The sequence below is a fragment of the Vanacampus margaritifer genome, chromosome 13 (genome assembly GCF_051991255.1).
Source record: "Vanacampus margaritifer isolate UIUO_Vmar chromosome 13, RoL_Vmar_1.0, whole genome shotgun sequence".
NCBI classification, from domain to species: Eukaryota; Metazoa; Chordata; class Actinopteri; order Syngnathiformes; family Syngnathidae; genus Vanacampus; species Vanacampus margaritifer.
This window is the reverse complement of record NC_135444.1, coordinates 5,900,017-5,919,431: the sequence shown is the minus strand read 5'-3', so window position 1 is coordinate 5,919,431 and position 19,415 is coordinate 5,900,017. Positions and strand designations below refer to the sequence as shown.

At 40.6% G+C, this 19,415-nt stretch overlaps 1 protein-coding gene across 3 annotated transcripts in view; it reads right to left on the bottom strand.

Moving 5' to 3' along the window:
• hmcn1 (hemicentin 1) overlaps window positions 1-19,415 on the bottom strand; it is a 94,156-nt gene that overhangs the window by 14,426 nt on the left and 60,315 nt on the right. For 2 of the 3 annotated variants that reach the window (XM_077583200.1, XM_077583202.1), the window contains exons 52-83: window positions 18,352-18,497; window positions 18,128-18,278; window positions 17,687-17,884; window positions 17,494-17,619; window positions 17,228-17,415; window positions 15,866-15,962; window positions 15,635-15,796; window positions 15,424-15,537; window positions 15,122-15,324; window positions 14,404-14,485; window positions 14,188-14,319; window positions 13,888-14,037; window positions 13,640-13,799; window positions 13,424-13,548; window positions 13,153-13,336; window positions 11,772-11,869; window positions 11,426-11,704; window positions 11,156-11,352; window positions 10,972-11,053; window positions 10,744-10,880; window positions 10,510-10,651; window positions 7,411-7,555; window positions 7,179-7,306; window positions 6,933-7,089; window positions 6,367-6,488; window positions 6,086-6,250; window positions 4,069-4,176; window positions 3,834-3,971; window positions 3,614-3,748; window positions 1,249-1,518; window positions 967-1,157; window positions 646-859 (exon numbers count right to left, since the gene is read on the bottom strand). In XM_077583200.1, the coding sequence (XP_077439326.1) occupies window positions 646-859; window positions 967-1,157; window positions 1,249-1,518; window positions 3,614-3,748; window positions 3,834-3,971; window positions 4,069-4,176; window positions 6,086-6,250; window positions 6,367-6,488; window positions 6,933-7,089; window positions 7,179-7,306; window positions 7,411-7,555; window positions 10,510-10,651; window positions 10,744-10,880; window positions 10,972-11,053; window positions 11,156-11,352; window positions 11,426-11,704; window positions 11,772-11,869; window positions 13,153-13,336; window positions 13,424-13,548; window positions 13,640-13,799; window positions 13,888-14,037; window positions 14,188-14,319; window positions 14,404-14,485; window positions 15,122-15,324; window positions 15,424-15,537; window positions 15,635-15,796; window positions 15,866-15,962; window positions 17,228-17,415; window positions 17,494-17,619; window positions 17,687-17,884; window positions 18,128-18,278; window positions 18,352-18,497 (4,926 nt within the window). The remainder of the gene's footprint in view (window positions 1-645; window positions 860-966; window positions 1,158-1,248; window positions 1,519-3,613; window positions 3,749-3,833; window positions 3,972-4,068; window positions 4,177-6,085; window positions 6,251-6,366; window positions 6,489-6,932; window positions 7,090-7,178; window positions 7,307-7,410; window positions 7,556-10,509; window positions 10,652-10,743; window positions 10,881-10,971; window positions 11,054-11,155; window positions 11,353-11,425; window positions 11,705-11,771; window positions 11,870-13,152; window positions 13,337-13,423; window positions 13,549-13,639; window positions 13,800-13,887; window positions 14,038-14,187; window positions 14,320-14,403; window positions 14,486-15,121; window positions 15,325-15,423; window positions 15,538-15,634; window positions 15,797-15,865; window positions 15,963-17,227; window positions 17,416-17,493; window positions 17,620-17,686; window positions 17,885-18,127; window positions 18,279-18,351; window positions 18,498-19,415) is intronic. The other variant, XM_077583201.1, reaches the window with a different exon arrangement.

Sequence of the window (19,415 nt, the reverse complement as noted above, 5' to 3'; positions counted from 1 at the left end):
GGAATATGGGAATTTTAAATCATCCACCCAGAATGGTATTGAGAAGGTCAGGGGTCACTGATGTTGGATAATAGGGCCTATTTACAATTTATAATCAACGGCTTAATTTCATCCCTAAAATCTTTCCACAAAATTGAAAGCTGATTAGTTTTGTCATGAACAATTAGGATTATTATAGTTAGGAGACCATTGACTTTTTCATTGCCTGTATAGAAATGGTTGGGTATGTGGAGATTGGACAACCTCCCCATCAATTTAGAAGACCATGTCTTTTTTTCTTCTTTTTTTTTGTAGACGGAGCCACTCTGAAATTTGCCAAATGTGGTCAAATGACATAATACTGCTCCAACACAAAGTTTCACCATTTTCAAGCCATGACCAGACTACACTGTCTGAAGCATGCAGTCAAAGCCAAATGGTTGTTGATAAAGTGCAGAGTTTGAAGTGCTGCCTTCATGAGTTAAAATCCGTTATAGTCTTTATTCACGCTATTTCTTTTTTATCCATCCATCCATTTTCTTAACCGCTTATCCCTCACAAAGGGTCGAGGGGGCGCTGGAGCCTATCCCATAACTCATCAAAAAATGTGAATTTTTTAAAATGCTTTTTCTTAAATGGTGTAATTTTGCTAATCAATGGATGCACCTGGGATGATGTTGTTGTTGAAGGCCCATGAGATCCTGGGGAGTGGGATGCCACTGACTGCACAGTCCAGCAGGAGGCGCTCGCCCTTGTTGAGGGAGACGTCTCCAAGCAACTCAGTGAAGACAGGGTGGGTATGAACAGACAAGCTCACCGTCTGACTGTCATGACCAACTTCGTTGGTGGCAACACATGTGTAACTGCCTGCATCACCAGGCTGATGTCGTTGGTGAAAAAGGAGGGAGAATATCATTTTTCACACAAGAAAATTAACAGCACCCCTAATATACATACGTACAATGAAGACAGAGTTATAGTCCTCACCTGAGCCGTATCAATAACCAGCTCCCCAGAGGGCAAAATGGTGTACTCCCCTGTTCCCACTCTTAAAAGAACACCATCTTTCTCCCAGGATAGGGTCGGTTGTGGGACACCATTCGCCACACATGCTAGTTGGGCCTGATTACTTTCCACCACAACTACTTCCTGTTTGAAGTCAAGAATGGAGGGGGGTACTGCAAAGGGGACATTTATTAATGGTGATTCGGTTAAAATTATAGTTGACAATAAGCTAACAGTGAGCGGCTTATATTTATGAAAACTCACTCTGCACAGTCAAGCTCATCTTCAGGCTGCTGGTTCCCGCAGAATTGGCAGCGGTACAAGTGTATCTTCCCGTATCGCCCGGCTGGATGAACGCGATCTGTAGGGAGCCTGAAGCGAGCACCCGCTGACGTACAGATTCCCCCAGGGGCTGCCCATCTTTGTGCCATGTGATAGAAGGGGGAGGGACGCCATCCGATTGACACTGCAGAGTCACGGAGGAGTCCACAGGGGCCAGGTATTTTTGGATTTCGGAGCGGATGGCTGGAGGTACTGGGGAAGATAATGATAATATCAGATGTGTGTATAGCAGGGTTATTATAGTTTTGGAAATTTCATGTTATTTAGTTTATATTTTGGTTTGAGTTCTATTTTTTAAATTAGTTCATCTTAATTAGATTTCAGGGTGGTTCTGTTAGTTTTTATTAGTTTTATTTATTTAAAAAATGGTTAGTTGTAGTTAGTTTCAGTATTATCATGTTTCGGTTCTGTGGGGGTTGTTTGTTATGGGTGTTCTTGTTGTTTTTGTCTGTGGTTTGGTGTTTTTTGTCTTGTGTTCTTGGTTTCTTCCCTGGTCTCATTATGTCTAACTACGTCTATGTGTGTGTGTCTTACACCAACACTAATGTGTCTCATTAGTGTTGGTGTATTTAGGCCCCGTCCACATGAAAACCCGTTTCAATGTATCCACACAAGTTTCTTAGCGTTTAGGCCGTTCGTCCACCCGACGGTGTGGTTTTGGAGTTTGAAAACGATCACTTTTGAAACCAGGCTCCAGAGTGGAAAGATTTCAATATGCGCCCCGTACGCATCTGTCTGGACACCATATGCAGGATACTCCTCCAGTGATGACGTAATGGTTGCAACTCGATGACGACGCATTGTCGTAGTTTGATGACGTATGCTCCAATTCTCGCGTGACTGCGCGCGAACCGTCAGTCTGCCAACAACAATGGCGAATAGCCGTGTCGTAGTCGTTTTGCGCAGCCTCCTGAGCTTGTTTATGCTTGTACTTGAATCACCCACCATTGTCACTTCTCCTGTGTTCGTCTTCTTATACCGATACCGATTTGTTTCCGTCTGGACGGGGCCTTAGTCTGTTGTGTTTGTCCAGTCAGTGTGGTTGCATTTGCTATGTTATGTGTGGAAGTTTGTGTGTCAAGTCCTCGCCACAGCCAAGTCATCGCCACAGCTAAGTAGCCATCGTCACAGGCAAGTAGCCATCGTCACAGCAAAGTCTTCCTGGTCACAGCCAAGAAGCCATAGCCACTCCGAGGCAAGTCAAGTCAAATCAGGTCCTGTCACATCACGCTCGTTCCAGTCATGGCGACCAGTCTACTCACGTCCAGACATTTCTTACATAGCATTTTGGTTGAGTTAAATGAAAAAGCAGGCGACCCGAGCCATTGGAGCCAATAGTCAAGCACGCATAATTGTTGCCTAGGAGCAAAGTCATCTGAAGGTGCTTTTGTATTGGCTGCTGCTAGATGACGTCACTTCTGTGTGACATACTTTCAAACGTCCTTATTCCGGTTAATATTGAAATAAATATACTTAAAATCACATTTAAAATCAACCCCAAAGTATTCAATTAATACTAATATTAATTAACAAAGACTAAAACAAAGGACATTTTCGCTATAACTATAGTAAGTTTCAGTTAGTTTTGTAAACATAAAATGTAGTTTCAGTTAGTTTTCGCTTTTGTAAAAAATTTATAAAATTTTATTTTGTTAACGAAAATGTTTTTTGAATTTAATTTGAGTTATTTTGTTAGTTTTTGTTAACTTAAATAACCTTGACGTATAATGAATATAATGTGAAATATTTTAAAACAAAGTAGGCAACAAGTGTGGAAAATAATTGTACAATATATTTTGGTTGTAAGTCAGAAACTCAATGCCCCAACATCTGACTTTAAGTTTGTTCTCTGTTGACACACTTTCAATTTACTAACATTTTACGTTCATGTCTGAAGGAGCACAGATTGGGCCTTTTTTCCCCCCTCTCTCCTTCCTCATGTCTTTTTTCCAACTAAGAAAAGAGCTAACTAGTGAGTCGCCAGGCTTTCTATTCTGTCTCCCTCTGTTGGTCATTGTTATTTTTTTCGGACAGGTTGTGACTGAAGACAAATTGTGTGTTTTTAGATATTTGACCAATAAATTTGATTCTGATGTGTTGTTTGTCTGTATGTTGTTTTATCTCCATAATTATTGCAGTATTGCATTATTTGTCTCTGTATTTGTTATTTACACAAGTCACTCTTCTATTTCTCCCCACAATTAAATGAATAAATAAATAAATAAATACATGCACACATGAGTTCACAAAGAACTTAGCTGAAGTTACCTGACTAGAGCTTACTTACCTTGTACTCTGAGTTTGGTCTTGCCCAAAGCAGTACCAGCTGGGTTTTGAGCCACACATATATAAGTTCCAGAATTGGACACGGACGCCTTGGTGATCTGAAGATTTCCGTTAGGCAGCACTGTGAAACTTCCACCTATCAGAAAACACGAGCCATTTCTTTACCAAGCAACCACACGTGATTAATGAGAGACACACGCATAGGCAAGGTGGTGGCGGACCTGTGGTGTGTATGTTGATGCCCTCCTTCTGCCAAGTGATTGTCGGCCTTGGTGAGCCTGTGGCCTCGCAGGGCAGCACGATGGGATTATTGAGGATCACCTCCAGGGTGGATGGGTGGGAATGGATCACAGGAAGCTCTAGGAAAATAGATGGGAGAGATGAACATTTTATATCGTTCCACGGAACAAGTCGTGATAAGATGTAAGCAAAGCTAATATGCTCAAAACATCTTACCCTGTACAGTGAGCTGCACGTAACGATGAGTAACGCCTGCAGCATTCTTAGCTGTGCATGAATAGCGTCCTGCATGACTGAGCTCAGCTGAGCTTATTTCTACTTGACCTGAACACAGTGGAATATACCAATTCAGTCTGATTAATAATTGCTATACATTCACCATATATCCATATAAGGGGAAATATTAACTCTTTTACTGCCAAATGTTATCCAAAAAGACAACTCCAGCCGACTTTGAGCATTTTCACTCATTTTTCAAGGCAAACAGAATATTGTGTGCTACGTCTATGTAAACATGGTGGATACCATATGAAAGATTGAATTTCATTCTCTCATTAGAAAAAAAGTATAATTCTACCTTATTTCATTCTTTATTAACTCTTTGACTGCCAGACGTTTTCAGAAACGGGATGTCGCCAGTGCCAGCCGATTTAAGCATTTTGACTGATCTTTCAAGGTGCACAGAAAATGTTGTGTTTGGACTATGGAAACACACATACTACCAAATGAAAGATTGAACTCTCATCTTTCATCAGAAAAAAAAGTTTGTTTCTACCTTATTCCGTTCTTCAGTAATAACAATAGAAAATGGTTAGTTTCACCGAAATGCTCTGTTTTGAAACAAAAAGCGGAGAAAAAGAGCTTTTTGTGAAACGATGTTATTTCATGCACTCTAGTGAATTCTACATTTCTTTTTGTCCATGAATGATGCCACAAACCCCTAAATAGTGCTTTACTTCTGTAATACACCACCACCAACAATGAAAAAGTGTTTTTAGATTGCAAGATACGTTTATTTCCATTCAACAGTGTAACAATTTGACAAAACAATTTCGCAAACTGTTTACAAATGTGTGCAACTGTGGTACTATTTACAATTATGTGGATGTTTCAAATACAGTTTTTCTTTTTGTAACACTGCCCTGCGTGCAAGGAGACGGAGCAGGATTTGCACAACAGATACGTTTCACTTCGATTGTCCATTTCGCGTGCAGACGTTACACTTTCTTGACGGCCTTTTTTTCCGGGGAATAGCAAGTAGCAGACTGTACCCACTCCTCCGATGAATATGCATTGGACTCGGGGCACTCTTCGTCGTCCGCCTGAGCGTCCGCCTGAGCGTCCGCCTGAGCGTCCGCCTGAGCGTCCGCCTGAGCGTCCGCCTGAGCGTCCGCCTGAGCGTGCTCGGTTGTGCTCCGCGTTTTCCGGTGTTAGCATCGCTAGCCCGTGAACCTTTATGACGTTGTCATAGCCGCCGCGTCAGCGCTTCCAACTTCGGCGTCAACCTCGGAGTCACCATCATCATCATCGATGATGATCATCGTCGTCATCAATGTGCTGTTTAGCGTTGGTCGATGCCTTTCGTCTTTGAAAAAAATTCCCAAGTGTGAGCTGCTTGCAACCGGTCGCCATTGTTCGCTTCCTCAGCCATCTAGCTCCGCCTCACGTCTTCTACTGACGCCTACCCAATCTTGTCAAAAGAGAGTCATTGCTGCCATCTAGGGGCCAAAAATAGTCATTAGGCTAACTAGATCTGCTTGAAACTTTCACCACAGCTGGCCAAGGCTTTCTTCCACCCGTTTCCCCCCCAAAAAAATTGGAGAACGTCTTTTAACGTCCTTGGCGGCCCTCCGTAGGTTTTTACTAAACGTCATTTAAGGTTTTTGGCAGTCAAAGAGTTAATCACTATTTGAAAATAGGTCATTTGAGTGACACCAAGCTATAATGGAAAAAATAAAGAAAAAACAAGCTTTTTGAGAAAAGATACATTTTCGGCAACACAGTGACTTTGACACAAGTATTGTTTCTTTAGTGACGCTGACCATAGGTAGTGGGTGTTTCTCCACCCCCCAAGCTCATTCATGAAACTAGAGCTGCCCAAGACACTGCGCTACTCATTGGAAAAAACAGCAACATAGTTGACGTCAATTACCATTGATGGCGGTACTCGTTGGGATTTCAAAGAGTTAAGGCTGTCACAAATGCATACCAACAAAACCATTACATCACTGACCTGTGTGCAAGATCCTGTATCCTTGCCCCTGCTTGAGCATCTTGATACCATCTTTGCTCCAATGAATTGTGGGATCAGGGACGCCTGAGGCAGTACAGGCAATGACCACTGGGGACAATCTATTTATAACAAGGTCTGTGGGTTCATCAGCTATTGATGGAGGGACTAGAAAGACAACAGCAGTTAAACACTCAATTGAAATGAGAGCTACTTTAAATTCACCCAACAATATTGTACAGACACTAATAAACAACGATAGAAGGAGTTATGATGTCACTCACCTTGGACAGTGAGATTGATGGATCTGGCATCTTCTCCTGCCTCATTAGAGACAACACACTCATATAGAGCTGTGTCCTCCACTGTGGGTGCTATCACTACCAGAGAACCCGATGAGAGCAACCTACAAATGTCAAAAACAGGAAGTACATTTGGCATTCGTAATTTTTTTTCTTTGAACCTATCCACAGGGTTATTCTCTGAAAAACTCCCCTATTCACTGAAAGCCCTGCCTAATTTAACCGTATAGCAGTGTCTCGTGGCAACATCATGTCAAGAAACTTTTGCATGTTAAAAGTTAATTAAAGGGCTTAATATAGTGTTTGGTCACTAATCTGGTGGATGGTTTGGGGAATTACAAAATAATTGTTTTTAGGGGGCTGTCAATGACAGATATTTTTCAGTCCTTATCCCTCCCGAATAGCAGGAGGGAAAAGCATAATCACATAATATAGTATGTAAAATAATCTTTGTTGTTGTTGTTGTTGTTTTTAGTTGTTGAAAGATTGGCCTGAGTTATGAGGTATCCTGGATAATAAAACAGATAGGTAGAAAAACCTGAATCAACCTGTACATATTCTGGTTCTGGTCAGTATTGATTGCTCGTCCGTTTTTCATCCAGGTCACAGAAGGCTTGGGTATGCCGCTGGCCTCACAAGCGAGGGTGGTCTGAACGTTGACTGTAACCGTCACATTGGTGCGTCCATCAAGAATAGAAGGAGGTACTGAAAAAACAGAGCAAACAAAAAAACATTTCTTTTTTTTTGTTAATTTATTGGCTTATTCATGATGTGTTTGCATGTTTATTTCACACCATATACTTCAAGGTCTACTCTCTTGCGTTGCGTCCCAGCCGAATTTGTTGCCATACACAAATAGCGGCCGGTGTCGGTCACCTGGGCAGAGTGGATGTGTAACGAGCCATCATCCATAAACGTGTACCTGCACGGACATGAATAAAAAGGGACCCAATTATGATAAGCATTCCTAGAAAATGCAAAAATGACCACTTGAAGGATAGTTTTTGAGTTAAAGCTTTTCTGTACCTGGGGTTCTCTCCGGCCAAAATAGCTCCGTGTTTCCTCCATGTGACCCGAGGTGCTGGTACACCGCTTACAATACACTCAAGCACAGCTGGATTATTAATATGAACAGATGTTGTCTGAGGGCCGTCTTTGATTGTTGGGGGCACTGAAGGGACAAATTGTTATTATTTTTTTCCAAAGTCATATCATAGTTTCTTTTAATCATTCTTCTACTAATTCAACACATCACACGTAATTCGTGGTGGCAAAAGGCAAAGTATTTTCAGAGTAAATTTACCCTTAAATGTCATTTAACCAAGGCTAGTTTAGCCAGGATAGTCACGGTTTCTCCAGCCCCATTGATTTGTCCCACTATTACGCAGGTCCTGTCGTGGCTTCTTGTTTTTATTTATTTATTTTTATTCCAGTCCGCAAGCTAACTGTTTGGGTCATGTGCATGTCAATCACAGAGCTGTCATAGCGATTCATTGGATAAACCAATTAAAAGGTCATACAGAAACTAGAACTACTTCCTGCTTTTGTGTCTAAGAATTATGGGAAATCTAGTCCTACTAGCCTAATGCTATGGTCGCCAGTTAGACCTAACGCAAGCTGAGTTTTTACGGCATCATATTTCCATTGTTACAATGCGGGACCGCGAGGTAACTGGCACAGCCAGCTTCCAATAGCTGCCGGGACCGAGCAAAGAAGGTGGATAACGATGAGTGCATTGGGTTATTTACAGCTGTTGAGCTGTCTTCCAAGGTATATTTAGCATTAGCTAAAGTAATAACAACCACATTGAGTAGCACAGTGGTTCTCAACCCCGGTCCTTGAGCACCGCTATCCAGCCTGTTTTCCATGTCTCCCTCAGCCAAAACAGCTGAGGATCGTTATCAGGCTTCATGCAGAGCTGGATGATTGATTAGCTGTTCGTTTGAAACACCTCTGTTGGCTGTTGGGCACATGGAAAAGAGGCTGGATATGGGTACTCGAGGACCGGGGTTGAGAACCACTGGAGTAGCGATTCAATTTGTTGTAAATAGTTCCTGGTGCACTGAGGAAAAAAAAGAAGAAGAAGAAAAAAAAGAGCAATATTTACTTGAAAAAACAGTAAAGTTTTTTCTCTTATATATTCTAAGTAACTTTTTACAAGGAGAGTTTTTAGTGAGTTTTACGAGATTATTAGAATAAAATAAAAAAGCTATGTGAGCGTTCAGGAACAAACTCATGACCTTCAGCTTGGGTGACAGCCACTCTACCACCTGAGCCATGCTACTACTTCCGTATGTTAATGTATTGCTGGAGTCAGGTGGAATTCTCGTACCTCCAAGTGACCGGTTTTGGTGTCATTTTGGACACACCAGCAATGCAGTATAGTGGCAAACAGCAAGAATGGGATGGCTCAGGTGGTAGAATGGCTGTCTTCCAACCTGAAGGTCATGAGTTCGTTCCTCAACGCTTACATAGCTTTTATTTTTATTTTTAATGAAGTAGTAAAATGTACTCAAAATTCTCCTTGTAAGATTTGCTTAGAATTTCTGAGAGAAAAAAACTATAGTTTATAGTCAAGTAAATATCACTCTCCATTTTTTACAGTGTGAGAATTTATTGTATATTTGATTTCCAGCGAAATTGTAGTCTTCTGCTTTTAATTTGGAAAATCTGGTCACCCTATTTTAGGCTTCTTTTTTACCAACGTAGTTTACATTTCATAAAGAGATGTGATGGAAATTCAGACATCGCTAACATAATTATTGAGGGTCTGGTTAAATGATACAGGAGATGGCAATAAAGTGATTGCCTTACCCTAAACGCTAGCATGCTACCATTATTTGTAAATGAGTTTAGTTTGCCAATGAATCGATCTTTAGTTGACTGATACTATGGTACACGGTCCATTTCTCGGTCTATGATTGCTTGAGCTTGACTTTTCTGTTGTCACGATTAGTGACCCAGTAGGTGAGCCACGCAATGGCTCTTTTCATGATGAAAAGGATAGTGCACCCGACACCCTAAAAACAGATTTGTCAAATTGACCCCCCCCCAAAAAAAGGTTACATTTGACCAATCTAGCTGGTAGTTATGTGTCCAACAGATCATTTGGTTAAAACAACCATTCTAAAATGGTAGGTGTTTTCAACCAATTTATATTGGTGATTGGGCCATCAGATACAAATTGGTCATTCTGACCAAGATATTGGTTAATCTGTGTTAGCGACTGACATTTTTTCGGGAATCCCGAAAAAAAAGTACCACTGATTGTCACACCCACCTAAGTGGGGCGAAATTCATTCTCCGCAGTTGACCCATCTACTGAGGGAGCGGTGAGTAGCAGCAGGGGCCGCGCTCGGGGAATCATTTGGAAATGTAACCCCCCCAATTGCAACCCTTAAAGATGAGTGTCAAGCAGGGCGGCAAATGTATCCAATTTTTATACTTTTTGTTCTGACCCGGCCAGGGATTGAACCCACAACCTCCAAATCTCAGGGGAGATACTCTACGACTAGGCCACTGAGCTGGTCACACCTAGTGATCTATCTAGACACACATTTCCATTTTTAAACACTATATTATTTATATATTGTAATCACTTGTAATAATTAATAAATACTTTTAGAATACAATAAATTGATACAATAAATATATTTCTAAATGCTCCATCAAGACTTACTTTATATTGTAACCAATTTAATTGGTTGTTTGGCTAACCAAAAAAATTGGTATGCCTGTAACCACCCGGAATGGTCAATGTCTGACCAATCTATTGGTTAATCCGGCCAATATGAGTTTAACCCACTAGATTGGTAGTTTTTTTAACCAATCCATTTTTAGAGTGTACTCAGCTAGGCATTCACGTCAACTTTAAACCGGAGCTTTTGAAGTGGCTACATTGCCCCCAGGCAGACTTGCTATCTTAGCCTTCACACGCACTGATTCTGATGGATTAATTTAGTTTTGGGGTATATCTGGCGGCGCAACCTGAAACGCAACGATTTTAGTTTTCATAGTTTCAGTTCATGTCAGCAGTAGTCACATGCATTCTACCACTTGGAAGCATGTCGGCACTTCTTGTTTACAAAATTGGTCTATACATGAATATTGAATAACTACTTTTACCGTTGACAATCAGGTTAAACTGGCGTGTGGTCTTGCCAACGATGTTACTGGCCACGCAGGTATACTGAGCCCTGTCACTCAGCCCGGCCATGTTGATTTGTAGGTAGCGGCCCTCTGAGAGAACACGCACACGAGCAGACACCTGCACAATGGTCAAAAGTCATTAACACTCATAACTCAGGAGACGTCATTGCAACAAATTGAAAAACTATATATATATTTGATTGTCTTTACCAGCAATGGTTGGCCATCTTTGAGCCATCTTAGAGTTGGTGGTGGAACAGCATCAGACTTGCATTCCAGAGTCACCTGACTGTTCTGCAGCACTGATACATCATGAGGAGAACTCTCCCCTGCAATGTTAGGGGGAACTGATACAAAAGAAAACCAAAGCTTGAAACATTTTACAGCCCAAATGAAGAGTGAGGGTACCATCATTTGCACTGTATCCTTTTTACTCACCATGCACTCGCACTAAGAATTCTTTGTCATCATCGCCTGCTGGACTGTTGGCTAAGCAGCTGTATCTGCCAGTATCCTCCAACTGAATTAACATTTTAACATGTCTTATGTTATTAAACAGAACGTATTATGAGTAGTTTAGACTGACGCAAGGAGATTACTTGTAAAAGAAAAATGGCCTGACCTGTGCTGAGGCCACGCGGAGCACTTTTCCTGCTTGAAGTAGTCGCAGGCTGTCTGTTTGTGGGAGCGGACGTCCATCCTTCAGCCATGTCAAGGAGGGTGGAGGAATTCCCGAGGCCTCACATTGAAGCTCCAGTGCATTATTAACCACCACAGAAACGTCTGCTGGTATACCAGATCCCTTGATTTGTGGAGGTTCTGAAAAGACAAGTTAAGCACAATCACCACCATAAATAGAGATGTTAAAGGTGCTGCTATTATTTCCACATACCAAGAACTTTCAAGTTAAAGTGACGGCTTGCTTGACCAGCTGTGTTGCTAGCGATACAGGTGTAGTGTCCTGTGTCGCTGACTTGAGCCTGGAGGAACTGCAGCGTAGTATTTTGGCTCAGTAGTTTCAGTTGGCTGTCATATGAGAGTTGTCCCCCCTCTTTGAGCCAGGCGACAGATGGGGTTGGGGCTCCATCCGCTAAACACAGCAGAGAAGCCAGGTTTCCTCGAACTACAGTCACATCCTCTGTGCTCCCAGCTCCATCCAAGACTGGGGGGACTGAAACAAAAAAAGTGTTAATAGAATCAAACAATGCACTGTAAGACTGTAAAACATTTTCACGCACCATTCACATGTAGGTTGTAATGTCTGTTGTCAACTCCTGCTCTATTTGATGCGACACAGGTGTAGGTGCCACCATCAGACACTTGGGTGCGTGTAATCCTGGTTGACACAACAACATGTAAGAACACTGATACAGTTTGAACTTTTGCAGAAAATCACAGATAGGCCTCACACTGTTACAAGAACAATGTGGCATTTAGTAAAGTACCAGTTGATGTTTGTATGACCACTCCACATAATATTCATACATCTCTGTCATGATTGAGAAAAAATGCATGCTTTTGTCATTGTACAATATTATAAAATTTTAAATACCATTCTACCTTCCTAATTTCCGTTGATTCACCAAAATATTCATACTTTTTTTTTTTTTAGGGATGGGCGAGTATCGATAGCAAGTATTAGTATCGGGCCAATATGTCCGTATTGGCCTTATTTCAAGATATCGGTACTCACGATTGCGGCCAATACTAGTATTGGCTGCCCCCTTGTGGCCGTTTTATGATCAGGAACTAGAAATTAGACGAACAATTTGTTTGTTTTTTTAAATGACCTGTCTTTTTTTTTTTTTTTTTTAAGAAATGTTATGAATGAAAAGTACTAGTGGTATCAGTAATTGGTATCAGTTTTGGTGATTAGTGTCGGTCTGCAAAAAAGCGGTATCAAACATTCCTACTTTTGACTGACTAATTGTTTGCATTACAAACACTCAACCCTCAGTCAGCCGGGGCGGAGCTAACTAAACGGTTTGAGGAAGAGGCAGAAGTGCAGTACTACATGTCCCAAGCAGATAGCGCATCCCTGGACGGTTGAGGTTAGTATTCGGGTTTAGGTCAGTTTTTAATTTTTGTTGTGTTCAAACAATACTGTAATCATGATGTGGTAGGGTTATGGTTATGGTTATAAAATGGCACACAAAGCCGCCATGGCAATAGTTTAACAACAAAGAAAGAAGAAGGTGCTTCGAGGACGAAAATCCGTGTGGGTGGAGTCAGACGTTTAGGTCACCTGACTCTTGCCACTCTTGTTGTTTACCACTATACTGCATTGCTGGTGTGTCCAAAATGAAACCAAAACCTCTCTTGGAGGTACAAGGATTCCACCTGACACCAGGAAATTGCAAACATGGAAAAAGCGGCATGACTGAGGTTGTAGTGGTAGGTGGTGTTTGACTCAATGCTTACAAAGCTTAAAAATAAAAAAAAATAAACTAGTAAAATGTACTAAAAAAATGTACTCCTTGTAGAGTGGGAGAAAAAACTTTGCTATTTTTTTAAGTAAAAAGTAAAGTAGTAAGTGGCTTTTTTATATAGTGATATAGCACTTTAAATAGCGGATGCCCAGGGCTGACATTCTGAATGCAGCCATGTCCACAGACTTACCGGAGCACCTGGCCAGCGGAGAGGAGACGAATGTGTGAAGACACAGGAAGGGGAAGGCCATTTCTCAGCCAATTAAGCTGGGGTGGAGGAGATCCTGTTGCCACACACTCGATGTTGACTGAGTTGTCGAGGACTGTGGTCAATTCCTCGACTTTTTGAATGTTGCCCTCAATCACAGGAGGCACTGCAGGAGTAAGTGGAGATCGAGGTGATCAACAGGAGAGCAAGTACATTTGGATGAAGTAACATTTGATTTTTGTATTTGACCAACCATATATATTCAAATTGAATATCCTGTCTTCTTCTCCCGCACTGTTGAAGGCTACACAGGTGTACTTGCCACTGTCAGAGGTGTGGGTAGCAGTCACAGTGAGAATGCTGCCATCTGGACTGATCCTAAGCAACCCCACATCAACATCATAAGCTTAGCATAGCAGCAATTTCCATTCACCATTGGGCATATTTTTTCTGGCATGTAGTGATGTACCTGAAGTCCTTATTCCCTACATTATTGATGACTTCTCCATCTTTTAACCACTGGATGGTTGGCGTTGGCAATCCCTGGACATGACATGCCAGCTGTATGCTTTCATTTAGCAGGACCCCGATCTCATTGGGTAACTCTGAATCGATGATACTAGGGGGGACTTAAGAGATTACTGTTAGTTTTAGCTTAAGTCAAGTGCATGCACACAAGAAATACATGTAACACTTCACGTTCAAGCCCCAAGGTACCTTGTATGGTGAGGTGGTATTTTTTCTGCGCTTTGCCTAACACATTGGAGGCCAAGCAAGTATAAGTGCCACTGTCAGACATCTGTGACCGTGCAATCTGAAGCTTGTTTCCTCCAGAGAAGATGTGCATCTCCAAAGAAACTGAGCTCTCTAAACAAATCACAGTCATTTAATCAATGACAATGTCATTCAAAGTTTTTTATTTTTTTAAACAACTTAAAAGCTTGTTTAAACATGAACCTGCTTATTCACAAAAAGACAAAACAAGGTCCCTGTATTTCTTCGCAGGGACATGTTTACCTATTGGTTGTCCATTCTTCAGCCATGTGAGATTGGGAGGAGGAATCCCAGTAGCATCACATGCAAAGGTAACTGGGTTACTGATGGTTTCCACAACCTTTTCCTCAGCTGGGCCATCAATACGAGGAGGAACTATAAGTGACAGCAAAATAAGTATTTACGGGAGAATAAGCCCCCTAGTGCATATCAAATAAATGATCAGCTGAACCTGAATACCATAAATATTCAGATGGAAGTTCTTGTCCATCTGACCAGCAACGTTAGTGGCCTTGCACACATATTGTCCAGTATCAGAAACCTGAAAATAAAATGACAATTAGGAAAATGTAAAAATTAAGATACTAATGCAATTATAATGATCTTTTTATATGTTAATTTTAAAAGTGACGTCAACCCAAACAGTTTCATTACAATATGTTTTATGTGCTCCCACCAGAAACGCGGCATGCGTTTGTGGAATATGAATTAAATGACAAAATCCACCCCCCCAGGAGGCGGACATTTTACCACTTGCTGTCAACTGAAAATGACATCACAGTTGCTCAGAGCTCAAGCAACGACCAATCATGACTCAACTGTTTTCTGAGTTTGGTCATGTGACACTTGTAAGCTCATCGCAGTGACATGAGCCCTGAGCAACTGTGACAGCAAGTGGTAAAATGGCCCCCCTCTGAAATGGATAAAAATGGGTGGCTTTTGCTGCTTAACTCATATTCCACAAATACTATATTTAGACGAGAGGGGCATCATGCAACATATTATTGTAAACTGAAAAATCTATTTGTAGCATAACAAATTGAAGGTTTCCCAACAGGAAGATGCTTCAGCAAAGAAACGGGTAAAAAAAAAAAAATCTAAACAAAAACAATGACAAACAACTTGAACAAATGATTAAAGGTGTTCAAAACTACAAATGAACAAAAAAAAGTCTCACCTCTGAGACTCTGATCTGAAGCATCTGCCCCCCAGTCAGAATGTGCAAGTTGACAGACTCTGTCACCATCCTTCCATTCTTGTACCAGGTGATGGTGGGAGGAGGTACTGCATTGGCTTCACACTCCAGAGTCACTGACTCACCCACAAGCACATTCACAACCACGGGAGAATCCCCATTTTTATCCCGGATACTGGGAGGAACTGAGAGGCCAAGGAGAGCGGAGCATTTTTACTCACATTTGATGCTTTGTTTATTACAATCTGTGTACATACAGTACTGTACATATAGGGAGGACTAACCAAAAACTGTGAGGTAGATGCTCTTGTAAGCCTCTCCTGCTGCATTCATGGCAACACAATTGTACTTTCCACCATCTGATACTTTGGCTTTCAGGATTTGTAAAGTACGACCACCTGCAGGCACAAATTAAGATGCTGAACATTAAGAATCCATGCAATGAACTATTACAGACGAGTGTAGCATTTCTCCATGACATGAAATTTAACATACCCGGCATGATGAGTGCATTAGTGTTGGCCTGAATTAGACCCCTGTCATTTAACCAACTCAAGGTAGGAGAGGGGAAACCAATGGCTTCACATGACAGGGACACAAAGTTGTTCACCACGACTGTCACATTCTCATGGTTCAGGCCTAAAATTGTAGGAGGGACTAAAAAAGGAAAGATTGAGTTACAAAACTAATGGAAGACATTCACATTTGACATTTTCTTTGTCTTACCATGCACATTGAGATTAAAAGATTTTTCAACACTTCCAGCCACATTGTCGGCCACGCACACGTAGCGTCCTGTGTCAGACACTTGAGCTGTCAACACCTGATGGTTCATACACAGAACGCATGATATTAGATGGAAGCATTAATTCGATGACGACATTCACAAATAAAATGTATTACGCTGGGGAACATGATTTTTGTTAAATTCGGTTTGACAGCTGCATTTACCAAATTTTTGGGTGCGGAATCCAAAAAAGAAACTCAGTTTTTCTGTATCACGTTTTTTAACTATAGATCTCTGTTTTCTGAAAAATAATATGAAAAATGCTGTACTGTTTATTTACTTACAAAGAACATGGCTACTCTTAATTCTTACTATGCAAAATTTCTGTTTGCATGTATTGTTAGTACTGACTTATTGGGAGCTGCACACACCTCTCACTTGTGACAGCACAAATAAGTTGCCATGTAGCTGTAGATGAGTTAGATCGTATAATCAGCTCTCCTTACTAGTCTTACTACAGCTAATCAGTAGAATTTTGCTCATCTGGAGGGTAAGCTGTGGAGAAAAAAACTTGACGTGCTAGACAAAAACTGACTGTAATTTTGTAATCAACATGCCAATTTTTATTTTAATTAGCATAAAAATCGAACTCAACAGAATAATAAAAAAAAAAAGTTTCCCAGTATTATTACTAGGTATCGTAATTAATCGCATGACTAAAATAGTTAACTCATAATTAATCGCAAATTTTATATCTGGTCTAAATGTACAATGAAAAGTTTTCATACTCTTGTTAACATAAAAGTGGGGAAAAATGTTTAACTAAGAAATATGGCTGCATCTTTTAGTCATTGATACAGTAATTTCATAATTCATAATACTGAGTTAAAATGAAAAAGATGTGCTGTACTGTAAAAAAAAAAACAAGTTTGACATTGATTTGTGTTGACATCATTTTTCTGCCATTAGATGACATAATTGCATTTGTAAGACGTTGGTGACAGTACAGTGCATTTTTCTTTTCATAATAAGAGCTATCTAATCTTTACATGAAGTAGCTTGTGAAATTCTGCACTTTTTTAAAATTGTAAAATACAACTTGACCCCAGTCTCCACAAACATATATATTATTATTATATTTATTACTGCTAAATTTTGACGTGGACGTGTCTGCTGCATTGCGACTGGATTTCCCCTAGTAGGCCTACAGGCTTTCCAAGTAAGGGGCGGTCATTAATCGCGCGTTAAAAAAAATTGTGGCATTAAAGGAACTTTAAATTAACTCAAAATTAGCACACTAATTTTGACAACCCTAATTATTACCATCATTAGATATACAGCAACATTTACGGACATGCTACCTGAAGTGTTCTGCCATTGGACAAAATCCTATGAGGTCCATCAGGGCTGACTGGCTCACTGTCCTTAAACCAGGTGATCTTGGGGGTAGGGTTTCCATCCACGTGGCATTCCAACAAAGTTGTTTTATTGGCCAAGACTGTGACCTCATCAGGTAACTCGTTGTGTATACCTCGTATAGTGGGGGGCACTGATATAGCACACACACAAACAGTAGTTTCAAAATATTGAATCCAGTCCAAACTCACATACTACAAACTGTACTCACATAATACTCTGACATCATACTGAATAGAATCTTCTCCTGCTTCATTAACAGCCACACATGTGTATCTGCCCGAGTCCTCCGCCTGAGTCCTGGGGATCTGTAACACTCTTCCTCCTGAGTAAAGCACTGACATGTTGGCATGAACTCGCTCGTTCTTTTGTTCCACTCTTTCTTTCTGCGGTTTCTGCCTCACCTGGCATGATCAGAATGTTGTCATTGGAGGTCAAGGGTTGGCCATCTCTGTACCAAGTGAGTGTAGGAGGGGGTACAGCATTGGTCTCACAATATAAAGAGATTGGATTATTGAGTATCACATCACGAGCATCTACTCCAAAGCCGGACGAGGATAATGTATCGCCAGATCCGGCGGGTCTGTTGAAACTGGGAGGAACTGAGGAAAAAGGTGAAAAACAGACAAATGTACTGTAAATATTTTCACAGAAATTGTGCAAGTGTGGAATTTCAATCATGGAATAGTTTCAGAATTAACAATGACGTATCTAGTTTCATGAGATTTAATGTATGCTTTAGAATATGATAGTAAAAAAATTAATAATGCTATACAGCAATGATATAAAACCCAAAAAATTCACTGTTGGTCTCAGGCACATTATCATTAGTCGACCCAGTTCACCTTGTATATTTACATCAAAGTCCTTCTCGTCCTCTCCAGCTACATTAGTGGCTATGCAAGTGTAACGGCCAGTGTCGGACACCTGAGCATGTCTGATCTGAACAATCCGACCGTTAGCTGTGATGGACACGTGCTCATCCGCCCGCAGAATCTATAAAGTCAGATAAAATAAGTTAATTTACAGACATACAGTAAATCCATACAGTCAAAAGGAGATTGTGTACCTTTCCGTCCATGTACCACTGCAATGCTGGGGTAGGAAAGGCTTGAGCCGCACACTCCAGGATAAGTGTGTTGTTGACCTTGATCTTGACTTCTTTAGGGGCAAGTCCTTCACCTGGGATATCATTTTTATCTATTTGTGGGGGAACTGGGGTCAACAAAGAGAAAGAAAATTACAGAGTATTTAATTGAATGAGGTGTGAGACAGTTTTAATAAAAAAGGTACACTGTAAAAAAAAACACTGTAAAAAACTGTGAATTTCTGTAAAATTGTACATAAAAAAAGGTAAATACAAAAACAATTAAGCATTGTGTAATTTAATATTGATATGTTGTAAAACTTTTAACCAAACACAACTTGATTTGACAGTAAGAAAATGTTAAAAAAGGATCACATTTTTGGGGAGAATTCACAAATTAAACACAGATCAACTGTAAAAAACAAAAACAAAACAACAACAACATTGGGATACAGTTAAAATTACATCATAGTAGTGTTAGAATAACACTTTTTGTCAGCAGGTTATTTGGTACATTTTGTTTATGCCAAAAGAAACATGCATTTTAAACACAAATGGGAAAAAGAAATTGGAATGGAATTGTCACAAAATGATTGGTTAAATATTTGTGTAACTATGGCAACCACTTCAAGTTCTGGTCAGCGGAAGGAATTTATTCGGGAAATTAAAATACCATGCGCAGGAACTTCAGAGTAAAAATGCAGAATATGGCAAATGTTGGAGTAAATGTGGGAGTATAACAGTAGGTCATTTTCATATTTTCTGGGAGTGTACAAAAATCCCACCTTACTGAGCCGAGGTGATTGAAACTGTCAACAAACTCATGGGGCTAAGGTTGGAAGGGGACTTAGAGTATTTTATTTGGGTAACATTCCAACCGAGATAAGGAAAGAAGACAGGTACCTGCTACAAATGTTACAGGCTGCAAGTAAGAAGGCCATTACGCAGAAATGATTGACGGAGGAACCACCGACCATAACAGAATGGATGGACATTATGCAAGATCTTTACACAAATTTAGCAGCTAACTTTCTCTCTCAGACATT